Source organism: Rhagoletis zephyria, unplaced genomic scaffold, assembly GCF_001687245.7.
Source record: "Rhagoletis zephyria isolate East Lansing unplaced genomic scaffold, Rhagoletis_zephyria_1.1 Rzeph_scaffold_06802, whole genome shotgun sequence".
Taxonomy (NCBI): Eukaryota; Metazoa; Arthropoda; class Insecta; order Diptera; family Tephritidae; genus Rhagoletis; species Rhagoletis zephyria.
Window position 1 is genome coordinate 19,265 of NW_016163885.1, and position 12,698 is coordinate 31,962.

At 32.2% G+C, this 12,698-nt stretch overlaps 1 protein-coding gene across 1 annotated transcript in view; it reads right to left on the reverse strand.

Annotated features, from left to right (window-relative positions):
- LOC108373547 (odorant receptor 63a-like) overlaps positions 1–12,163 on the reverse strand; it is a 12,851-nt gene extending 688 nt beyond the window's left edge. The window contains exons 1-9 of the mRNA XM_017629450.1: positions 12,033–12,163; positions 9,387–9,483; positions 6,143–6,281; positions 5,821–6,012; positions 4,400–4,501; positions 4,176–4,341; positions 847–952; positions 634–735; positions 384–539 (exon numbers count right to left, since the gene is read on the reverse strand). Coding sequence (XP_017484939.1) covers positions 384–539; positions 634–735; positions 847–952; positions 4,176–4,341; positions 4,400–4,501; positions 5,821–6,012; positions 6,143–6,281; positions 9,387–9,483; positions 12,033–12,163 — 1,191 coding nt within the window. The remainder of the gene's footprint in view (positions 1–383; positions 540–633; positions 736–846; positions 953–4,175; positions 4,342–4,399; positions 4,502–5,820; positions 6,013–6,142; positions 6,282–9,386; positions 9,484–12,032) is intronic.
- Positions 12,164–12,698: the final 535 nt, after the last annotated feature.

A 12,698-nucleotide genomic window follows, 5' to 3' on the forward strand; every position in this document is an offset into this window, starting at 1 on the left:
GACGGACAGACAGTCACCGCTTAATCGATTTCTCTTTTCATTCTGATCATTTATGTATACATTTGTCTATATCTATCTCGATTCGTTTTGCCTGTTACAAACAACCGTTATGTGAACAAAGTTATAATACCCTTGTGCACAAGTGCGCTCGGGTATAAAAAAATTTCGACCTGCTAGAAAAAAAATCAAAAGATGCAGTTAAATTTAACATACGTAGATATTCAAAAAAACAAACATAATTATTGGAGGGGCGAAACCAAATATAAATTTCGCAAGCCTGTGTAATTTTGAGAACAAGTTAGTTTTTAAGACAAAACCAATAAAGTGAGGAGGTATGTTAAAAAAAAACAAATTTGTGTTGTTGGGACAATCTATCAACTTACCCCCATCAATGTGACCAAGGACAGTACGCCGAACCAGGATATTTGGAAACAGAACTCTTTATTGGAACGCATAATTATCATTTGTAAAGTTTTCTTAAATTCCGCGGACTCATTGTACCAATGGCAGCAATAGCAGGATAGCGGTATGGCTTCGAGCTGAAAAGATGTTGTGGAAAATAATATTTTTATTTCTAAATGCATTTTTTTTGTGTACATAAAGGTATAAAATTAGAATTTAAATTTATTTTACCTCTGTAACTAAGAATTGACCATTCACGTAAAGCATACAATCTCCGCTAAAAGCAGCACAAATGTAAAAAATCATGCGAATAAGCGTTACTTTACTTGATTCCTGAAAAATAAAATATTCGTATATGTAGATGTATGTATGCATTTATAGAAACGTACTTACATATATGTATTCAAATATAGTACATCATTTGTGATATCAAACGATACTTACTAAAGAAAAATTGATTTCGTAGAGTACTAAACCATAAATGGCCATGCTATGAAAAAATTGTGAGAGAATTATATGCTTGAAGAGCTGATTGACTTCATCTAAAAAGCTGTAAAATTGTAAAAATTTTACATAAATACATATATACAAATATGAGAATATGAGAATATTCTGTATTAGGTATACCGGCCGAGTACTGCGGACACATAAATTAGATGTGTCCATATATTGAAGTATTAACCTTCCGTCTCTGTCAAGGGGTAGTTTCCCTGTAGCAAAATTTAGAGACTGTCTCTTAAAGCGCTAGTTTCGCCCTACACATTTCAGAACCATCTCTGAAGTAATGCAAAACGGCTGCAGAGAGGGACAGTTGAAACTCTCGGTGTGTTAGTTGCGCTCTGTTGAGAAGTAAATGCACAAATTCTCAATTCTCGTACAATACGAAAATAGGTCAGCGGGAAGACCTCCGACTCTAATATCGTTGGTCACGAGTTCAAATCGCGAAGGAGGCAGTAGTGATATTCAGATTTAAGAAATTTAAATTGTTGAGTGCCGCTTAAAAATTGAAGAGAAAGTAATCAAATAATATAAACAAAATAAAATAATAAATAAATAAAAATTAAATAAAATGCAATCTGTAAAAGAACAGAAAAAGGAAAAATTAGATGTTTTTTTAATAAAAAACTTATTGTCACAGGTCTGTCTAAAATGGAACCAGTTTAGAATAGAAAAATAATCTAATAATCGCGTTTTGAAATTTTTTCTCATAGAAAAACTTACTGTCCCAGAACTGTCCAAAATGGAGCCAGTTTAGAACTAGTTCGAAAGTTCTGCAGAGGGGGCAATTTCCACTTCGTAGGACATCGCCATGTAAACAGAGACAGTTGAAAGCATTGCGTTGGGATCGATCGAGAACCAGTACCGCCTCTTAAAGAGCTAGTTCTGAGCTAGTCCTGAACTAGCGCGATTTACTGCAGGGTTCCTATCCCATATGTTTAACAATTAAAAAAAATATATATACATACCTATGGGTCATTACATACAATATTTACACCTCAATATTTTTTGGGGGTGAAATATTTTTTTACACTCTTTATCGAAAAAAATACACCTATTTTCTTATTTCGTCATGATATGTGAAAATCTCAAAAAAAATCCCGAAATTTTGAGCTCACGGAGAAGTACCTTTTTTTATTATGTATTTGCAGTTAAACTATTTGTGGGAATGCGCGTAATTACCCCGGCTCTGCACGGGAGTATGAGATAGATTAAAATACAAGTATTTTTGCATTAAAAAATCGCATTTTTTTATTTTTTATTTTTATTAACTTCATCATGTTTGATTTTTATATTTTTTTCAACCTGAATAGTTGTCAAACTTTATGGAATAAGCTGTAAAAATTTCAGAATGGAAACACCAAAAAGTTTATACTAAAGTAATTACGCACAGTTTGATACCTGAACTGATTTTCTCCGACAAATAGTTTATTAACTGCAAACAATTGAAAAAAAGATACTTCTCTTTGAGTTCAAAATTTCTTGTGCGTCATTTTATATAAATTTTTGGTTTTTCTTGTGAGCTGGAAAAGGGCCTTAAAATGAAAAAATCTAATGTTAAGGTACTCTAAAGCTTCCAAAAGCTCATAGGACCTTTTTTTCAATAGTTTAAATCAGTGATTCACAAAGTGGTCCAGGTGGACCGCCAAGAGTCAACGGGAGACTTGCGTCTACGTTGGCGTGCAAAAAATTAGGGGTACACAAGTTGTCAGTGATGAAAAACGGCCATGTCGAGACTTTAAAAAACCTTTTGAAGGTTTAAGATTCTTATTTTCAGATTTCTTGGCAACAATATTTTGGGAGTTATGCTTCACATGCAATCCTAACAAAAAATAATTTTGCAAATTTTTCGTCGTTTTTATGGTTCATGATAGTGCTCGTCAGCCTAAATAATTTATGTATCTTTAATATAACTCAGTCAAAGATAATATGATACGAAATTCTTTTTCTCGTGAGAGCGCTATGAAAAGGTTCATTTTTATAACATCCCCCAATATTGCCACAGCAGCGAAAATCATATTGGGAGACTTATTGAGCAAAGTTTTGCAGTTTTTTATTTAACAAAACAAGCAAGTATTTTAGATTTCTAGTAACTTCTTTATTATACAGTGTTAAAAATTACCTTATAAAATATATTTTTCTTGGAAACACTATCTTTACGCATAATTTTTTAATGTGATTGCAGGAAAACCATTGAAATTAAATCGGTGTATTTTGTGCATATCTAGTGGCAGCTCGATATATATATATTTTTTTTTGTCCAGGTCATCAGATCTGCACCCTGCGTTCGATTTTCTAAAGTTGGCTTGTGCTGTAGAAGTGCAATAAGGTTTTACTTTTTCGAAAAGAGTTGCCAGCTCTTAAATAATTAAACTCAAGTTATTTAATAGTCAACGCCCTCAGATCCTCAGAATAACCAGTAAAGTTTTGAAATTGTTTTACGAGAAAATAAGGTTGGGAACCTTTGGAATAAATCATTCAATTGAAAATTAAATAAAATACTACAGTTAAATAAAATATTTTAATGTGGGTATTAAAAGGAAGAGATCTTAAGTAAGCTGTTTTTATTTCGAAAATGTTTTTGATGAGGGTCGTCGCCTCCAGCCAAGAAATTTAAACAAAATTTAATTGACAAATTAAGTGAGATCCTACTAATATTATTGGTGTGAAGGTTCCTGAGCGAGTGTTTGACTATGTTTATTGCGCTTTCTTTGGCTAAAACTTAGTGGAGAGTAGGGTAATCCCCAAAACTGAAAGCAGCATACAATTTTTTTATATTTTTTGATTCATGAACATTGAAAATTTTTTGAGATAAACTCAATACACAGACGGAAGGTTAAAAACATACTCTAAGGGTACTCATCTATGCGCTTAAGTTTCATAATTGGGCAATAGGCAACTTTTCGCAATGTGTTTCATGAGGAAAGTTTAATATCTTGTGCAATTTCTAACATTTAATTATTTGACAATTCTTAATTGAAAAAGTTGAACAGATGAAACTCAAATTTAAGTAAATATTTAAGTTTAACCGCAATCATTTCTAAAAAGCATTGAGCACAAATTAAAATGAAAGTAAACAAAATGGCTGACACTAACAAAATTGGCGCGCAAAGTTTCCTTTTTTGTGCAAATGACTTTTCATATAAATTTTGACATTTCATTTGCGAGGATTTAAAATTGCACAGTTTGCCCACAGTAAACGAGAGTTTTGCGCTTTTAAATGAGTAACCTTACTACATATACATTTGTATGTATGTATGTATGTACATACTTACTTAACTATACGCTGATGTTGAATTATACAATAACGCAAATACTCGACGCGTCGTTCAGCTGGCACCAGTGGAGAGGTGGAATGTTGTAACATTAAGTTTAATACCCGTACAATACCACATGCATGCTTACAGAAGACCATAAAGGCACAATTGAAACTGATGGCACCTGTCAATTACAGACCAATTGTATGGTGTCTCACGAATTAAAAATTCCATTGACTTACACATGCCAGCCACGTGAAGAGAACAAGCGCCCAAAAACATATCTAGTGCATAGTAGAAAGAGTTCATACCCTTGTCGAGGAACATCGGATAACCAGTGAAGGCTATGGAGTAGAAAATGCTAAATAAAGGAGCCGATACAAAAGAATGTGTATATAATAGGGTGTTCAATTATTCGCCTTTTTCTAAAACCGGGTTTCGAGTTATTGGAAATATTAAAATTTGAAAAAAAATCCGGTTCACGATATTGAAATTAAGAATAATCCAGATCAACCGGTTTTATTTCACACAGTTTTTATACAGTGAAAAGGCTTATGTTGGCATGAAGCCATGACCAAAAATTACAATAAAACTATTAACAGTAAATAAAGCTATTGTTTAGAAAAGTGCAAAGCAAAATAAGTTCAAAGTTTTTTAGTAAGGGTAAAACAAATAAAAATTAGTGTTTAATATTTTATGGTATTTTTTCGATTTTGAGTAGTGCTTAGAGGTGCCCACTGCCACTCCGGAGGTCCATGGGTCAATGTCTGGTCCCAGCAACATCAAACTAGTTTTTTTTTTTCAAATAGCGGTCGTCCTTCGGCAAGCAATCGCAAGTGCACTTCTGACATAAAAAAAAGCTTCTCCGTTTGTGGCAGATGGCAAAAATGATATACTGTCTATCCTCAATTAGCCTAGGATATAATTTTAGAACTATTTGGGAGTTTCGTTTAAACTGGAAAAAGCCTTGAAAACTTCGAAAAACTCAAAGTTTTTATTGAGAAGTCAAGATTTGTATGGGATAAAAAAACCGGTTTGTTCGATAAAAAATTCAGTTTATTCGATATTCGAAAAATCAAGATGTCAAAAAACTTCTACACATATCCAACAAACCGGTGGAAACCGGTTTGGAAAAACCAAGTCAATCACCCTAGTATATAAACAATTATGTATATTAGACCATACCAGAAAAGAAATTGCGCTGTACACCTCTCAGTCTAAAATATTTTTGCAAGTCAATTTGGTACAAAATATTTTCGTTTATTTTTTGGCTGAAAGTAGGGGTTTTTTTACATTTTTCGTCACATCGAAGATACATTTTTTTTTTGTTCCAAAGCTCGTTGACCAGATCACAGTTATTATTAACCTTATGTACGACACTAATGGCAGTAAATTAAAGTCCTCCAAAAGATTTAAACTTTTGCTAATGAAGTACATATTTTGATTATTCCGGTGGAACTATTAAAAAAAATTATTTCGGAAAATAGATGTCACCGAAAAAACGACCCCAGGTTCGAAAAAAAAAATTGTTTTCGAAATTGCTTTGCCAAAAATACTTTCGACTGAGAGGAATAAGATTATGGCCATTTTTTTTCTTTTGTAAGAGGGTACCGTCTGATGTACTAGATACTTAATAATTTATTTTGTGTATTTAAATATTTACGCAAAATATAAACGTAGTTCGGTGTGCCTTGTATTTGATGATATAAATTTATGAAAATCGCATAGAAAAAGTAGTTAGAAAGTATGCATACAATTAATATCACACAGTAAATAAGCTGTCGCCTTGATTCCAACCATGTTGTAACCATAATTGCATTAATTTCTTGCTTCAGCTTCATTTTGACAGGCATATCTGCAAAGTAAAGTTTTATGTGCCAGCACGTATGCACTATGTAATTAAGTTAATCAAGTAGTTATATGTATCTATATGGACAATAGAAGTTTTTTTAATTTTTCAATTTTTAATTTTACTGCATACTGACCCGTCTTAAATATTTCAAGGCATTGGAGTAGCTCGTGAGTTTCAGCTTTATGCAAAATGGCCGAAAATCTATGCTGCATAAAAATATAGTAAATCAATTTGACGATGGCGGTCGTTGTTTGTAGTGTGGTGGTAACAGTCTGCAATGAAGGGAGAAGCGGTTTACTGTTGGAACGTACATATTAACGAATGTAGTGAAAGTTATAAATACTCTTAAGACAAAAAGTTTTATATGAATTTTTCTTTCATAAGAATTTTTATGAGAGTTTGCTTTAAAGTGTAATACCACTCTAGCGGCGGGAAAAGAGGCCTAAATGCCTAAATTTTATAGCGGCATACGCGAGCATGTCGTCGGCCGCTGTGGTGTAGTGGTAAGCAGTGCGCGCTTCCACTCCGCAACGCCTGGGTTCAAACCCTGGTCAAAGCAACATCGCAAAAAAAAATATAGAAAAAAGGTTTTTTCTTAACAGCGGTCGTCCCTCGGCAGGCAATGGCAAACCTCCGAGTGTATTTGTGCCATGAAAAACAGCTTCTCATAAAAATACAATCGCCGTTCGGAGTCGGTGTAAAACTGTAGGTCCCTCCGCTCTGTGTGACAACATCAAGGCGCACGCCACAAATCGGAGGAGAAGCTCGGCCAAACACTAACATATGTGTAAGCGCCAATCTATTTTATTATTATACGCGAGCATGAAAAATGAAATCGAATTTCTGTTTTAGGGGACTTATTAAGCATGCAATGGAGTATGAAAAAACAAAAATGTCGCCGTTACATATGTTACCGGCCAAACCCGATCTTAGGACAAACTAGTTTTGCTAAGGCTAAATTAGGTTAGGCTCCACAGTATTTTTTCGTAGACCACCTTTTCGCGTAGGCGTAGTTGTGTCCAACTAGTTTCCGCGTTGGACGGATATATCGGTGCTGGGAAGAACTAGTTAAGCCTAGGAAAAACTAGGATGTCCTAAGATCGGGTTTGGCCGGTAACATATGTAACGGCGACCGTATGGCCTGAATTGCCTGGAGAAAAAAATCAAAAAGATAATTAATCTTCGTACTATTGGCTATTGAATCGCGTGTGTATTTTTCGATAATTCAAAAACGAAATGTCTTTCGTATGGCGGTGATGGCTGAACAAGTGCACAGAAAATAAACGACAGACGTGCTTTATTATACTCGGTTACTGGACTAGACTAGCTTATGAAAATTCGGAAAGAAGGAGCGTATTTTATTATATAAAAAAAAAAAATATTTATGAAAATATAGTTCATTCTATAATACAAACCAAAGTTTCATACCTCATATAAAGTTCACAAAAATTTTAATAATTTTCATCAAAATTTTCAATTTTTTATTCAGAATTTCTGGAAAATTTTTGTGCATGCAGTTTTCTAGTTGAATTTTAGTCTAAAGTTGTTCAAATTTCAATCGACTAAAAAATCCCGTTGATTTTTGAGAATTTTTTTTTGCGACAGATTTTTGCACTTTTTTCCATATAAGCATGAATATCTTATGAAATAAAATGCGGGAGACAGTTGATAATGAAATTTCAAAAAATCAACGCCAGGTTTTGTAAATTGCACTTGTTATAAAAAAACCACCAAAACAGTCTAAAAAAAAATTCCCAAAAATCAACGCGAGTTTTTAGCCGGTTGAAACTTACACTCCATGAGACTAAAATGTAGTGGGATGCAAAGCTGCATACTCGAAATTTTTCTAGAAATTCTGAAAAAAAGCTGAAAATTTTGATACAAATTTTTGAATTTTTGTGAACTTTATATAAAGTGTGAAACTTTGATTTAATGCAAAAAAAATTTCATGAAAATAGTTGTGAATATTATATTAGAACAAGGTTTACACTTACATTTGGCGCCTAATGTATATAGTAATGTGAAAAATAACAAGGACGCGACCTTATGACCAGTTTTGTCCTTCTTTTTGTTTGTTTAATGATTATTATTTTTTTTTATAAAAATACAGCCCATTATCTAAGAAAAACCATGTAGGTCTAAGTTTCAAAGTTTGTAGAAAAATTCAACAAATTTTTACAACAACAACAAACTTTTTATAACGAATTCTTAAAAAAATTCTATGCATGCAGTTTTATAGCCCATTCTAGCTTTATAAAGTGCAAGTTTTAAGTGTCTAAAAAATCGTGTTGACTTTTGATAATTTTTTTTGCTGACGGTGTCATGCATTTTATTGCATACAAAATATGTTGAACAATTTTTTTATAAAAAAATAATACCATTCGCAAAAAATATCAAAAAATCAACTCTGAGCCACTTTAAATAAACAAAGGAAAAATTGGCAAAACTGGTCAACATGTTATGTCCCTCTTATTTTTCACATGACTGTAAATACCTATAGTCAGTGTAGGTTAAATAAAATCCTGTAAAACGTAGTGCCCATCTTGCGCTTTAAAAACCGAATATTTGCGAATTTATCATCTTTACTAAATCCATATTTTAACCGACTAGGCTCTCTATAACCGAGTATGCTTTAAAATGGCATGTTGTATTTTAATANAAAAATTCTATGCATGCAGTTTTATAGCCCATTCTAGCTTTATAAAGTGCAAGTTTTAAGTGTCTAAAAAATCGTGTTGACTTTTGATAATTTTTTTTGCTGACGGTGTCATGCATTTTATTGCATACAAAATATGTTGAACAATTTTTTTATAAAAAAATAATACCATTCGCAAAAAATATCAAAAAATCAACTCTGAGCCACTTTAAATAAACAAAGGAAAAATTGGCAAAACTGGTCAACATGTTATGTCCCTCTTATTTTTCACATGACAGTGTAGGTTAAATAAAATCCTGTAAAACGTAGTGCCCATCTTGCGCTTTAAAAACCGAATATTTGCGAATTTATCATCTTTACTAAATCCATATTTTAACCGACTAGGCTCTCTATAACCGAGTATGCTTTAAAATGGCATGTTGTATTTTAATAAACATATTATACTTCTTAGGGCCGTTTGCACCATTTATGATTAATACTAACCGAAGGTAAAAACTCCTGTCGACTGCTTTGTCCATCAAATGTTATATGCTATATATAATAGTGATAGTGATGTTTAACTGAGAGGTAGATTTAATCAGAGATGGTGCAAACACAGTTATTCTAACCTACTTGAGCTCAACTATAAAACTAAAGAATAATTTTGATTACTTTTAAATAAAAACGTACACATGTAAATATGTTGGTATGTATGTTTGTATGTAAATAAGCATCTATTTACCTCAGCTATCAGCGGTATGTGTCCTTGGGCCTGTTGTATCATTAGCCAATGAGGATATAAAGCAATACAACTTGCAATAACAAGCAGTACACTCACACTAAAAAATAAACAAATATAATTCAAAACATCAAACTGAGATAAATAATATAATTCTATGTAGACGAAAACTTTAAATTAATTAATTAAATATATGAATTACGTCATAGCATGCTAGCGTTACCATGCTTATAGCTTCTTTTTCGTTTTATGCTTGGAGCTTCGAATTTCGATACGATATCTAATCTAATGAAGAATCAATATGAATATGCTTACGATCGAACAATGCGTGTTCTCTGCATTCGTTACCGAGATTTTGCAAGTTCAAAATACGTAAGTTGAAAATATAACGATGGAATAAAAAAAATTATCGATAACATTTTGAATATTTAGCAGCAAATGCAAATGTGCTTAAAAGCGAAAAACACCGCACAAGTGGCTTGACAAACCAAGCGAAATATCCCTTTTCTTAAAGCTATTTATGTTGTGTATGGGGGTGTTTGAAGGTTTGACAAGCCGTTTAAGGGGAAATATGCACAAAAATAAAATTTTTTTATTTTCTGGCCGCGATATTGAGTTTTGATCGAACCGCTTACGTTGTGTATGATAAAATCGCCGCATTCGCAACGGAAACCAAACCCTTTTACATTGTGAACCGGAAGAAAACTAAAATTCTTTGCTTGAACGAGTCATGTTTGCATGGTGTATGGCGAAATGGGGAAATAATGTTTGACAAGCCGCTTGTATAGTGTATTTATAAAACTTCGGAAAGCTTTTTTGTTCAAAAATTTGAAGAGCGATTTAACGAATCTCTTGTGTAAAACATGGTTGCTTTTGTTATCTGCAAACATATCTTGAGAAAATTCTTCAAAAATTCCTCAAAATAAAAATCCTCAAAAAATACTCAAGCACGCCCGAAATTCCTCACGTTTTGAGGAATTACTCATAAAGTGGCAACTGTGTTCCAAACATTTAACATTTTCGACTTTTTGTTTTTTGTTATTTTTTGGCCTTATAACAATTATATTCAACAATTTTTATTGAGCTCGAGGCCGTTTCTTAAAGAAAATTTATTGTGGAAAAGCAACCATAATTTGAAAATTTGAAATTTCGACTTTTGTAAAAAATCTTTTTTCGGCGTAATTTTGCATAACTTTCTTTTTCCTTCTACGGAAATCTAGAAATTTTGAAATGCTACTCAGAAGAGGTTTAATTTTTTTTCCAAAGATGTAACTTTTTTGACGTTTTTGGAAAAAAATCTTTTTTCGGCGTCATTTTGCAGAACATTCTTTTTCCTTTTCAGGAACTCTAGAACTATTGAAAAGCTACTCACAAGCTTTTAATTTTTATTTTTCGTCAAAAATTTAACTTTTTTGACTTTTTGGAAAAAATATTTTATCGGCGTCATTTTGCAGAACTTTCTTTTTCCTTTTCTAGAGCTTTTGAAAAGCTACTCATAACAGTTTTGAATTTTATTTTTTTCAAAAATTTAACTTTTTCAACTTTTTGGAAAAAACAATGTTTTTTCGGTGTAATTTTGCAGAACTTTCTTTTTCCTGCTCAGAAACTCTAGAACTTCTGAAGAGCTACTCAGAACAGTTTTTATTTTTAGTTGTCTTTTTTTTTTAATTTAACTTTTCCCACTTTTTGGAAAAAAATATTTTTTCCGGCGTAATTTTGAAAAGCTACTCAGAACACTTTTAATTTATATTTTTTTCAAAAAGTTAACTTTTTCGACTTTTTCGAAAAACAATTTTTTTTTGCGCCATTTTAAAGAACTTTCTCTTTCCTTTTCAAGAGCTTGGAAAAGCTACTCACACCAGTTTTAATTTTTATTTGTTTTTTTTTTCCAAAATAATCTTTTTCGCATTTTTGGAAAAAAATGTTTTATCAGCGTAATTTTGCCGATTTTTCCTTCTCAGGAGCTCTAGAACTTTTGAAAAGTTACTCAGAACAGTATAAATTTGTATTTTTTTTTTCAAAAATTTCCCTTTTCTGACGTTTTTCGAAAAAAATGTTTTTTCGGCGTCATTTTGCAGAACTTTCTTTTTCCTTCTCAGGAACTCTAGAACTTTTGAAAAGCTACTCGGAACACATTTTTAATTGTTATTTTATTCAAACATTCAACTTTTTCGTCGTTTTCGAAAAAAAAAATTCGGCGTAATTTTGTAGAACTTTTTGTTTCCTTTTTAGGAACTTTAGAAATATTGAAAGGATGCTCAGAACAAGTTTTTTTTTGCCTTTTTGCCACATGTCTTATGCTGCGTGAATCTGGCATACACAATTTTTAAAGCATTTTTTTTTTGCCAAACTATCCAGAACTTGTTTTTTTCCATTCCATGAACCTTTTTTTTTTTGTCTTGTTGCGTCATACCGTATGCCAACTTCACAGACATACAGAGTTTTCTCTTTAATTCGGTACTTATAAAGTCCTTTTGAAAAAAAAAAATCCTGGCTGAATCAGAGAGCAAAACTAAAAAGACTGGTCCACAGTTTCGTGAGAATATTAACTGTTTCGTGTGTTCCGAAATTTTCGTTTGTTTTTGTCGCACGGTCTTAAAAAGCGAATTTTGACTTACAATAAAATGTTGTTGTGTTTGACAAACTCACATTCTTAAGTAATCTTTCAGCTTCGTTTGTGTAGTTATATTTACTCCAATTGAAAATGAAGTCCATATCAATTCTCTAATATAATGCCTATTGCGTCTTTTTAACGCCTGAATTTCTCCAGCACTGTACATTGCTTCAATTTTTTTTTTTGTTTTGTAAAAGGAAAATAATATTTGCTTTAAGTATCCAAACTGCACTGATTGTCAAAGTCATGTTTTTTACTATTTATAACTGTTTAGGAAATCACACGAATCACGATTTTTTTCTTCCCTTTGTGATGCCTACGCACATTTCCGGACTGTGAGCATCGGCTTCATAGTTAATTTATACGTTAATGTTTTCACTTTCAAAAATGTAAACGCAAATTAAGTACTTAAAGTTGATAGTAGCCTTCAAATGTATAATTACATAAATTAGTGAACCCATGGCTACGTAAGTCTTGGAAAACTCCAATCCAAGTAAAATAAACCGTTTATTGATTTTCCGACTCAAACCTTATGATTTTCTTTTGTGTTAATTATCTACATAGTATTATTAGTAGTATACATACATAAGTATGTGTAAGCTTAGTTTTTTTTTTTGTAACTGAGCGGAAAAAAAGAACGCCCGAATCAGTTAAAATTTGTATTTAGCTATACACTCCGCCTCAATTGTAAAGGTACACAT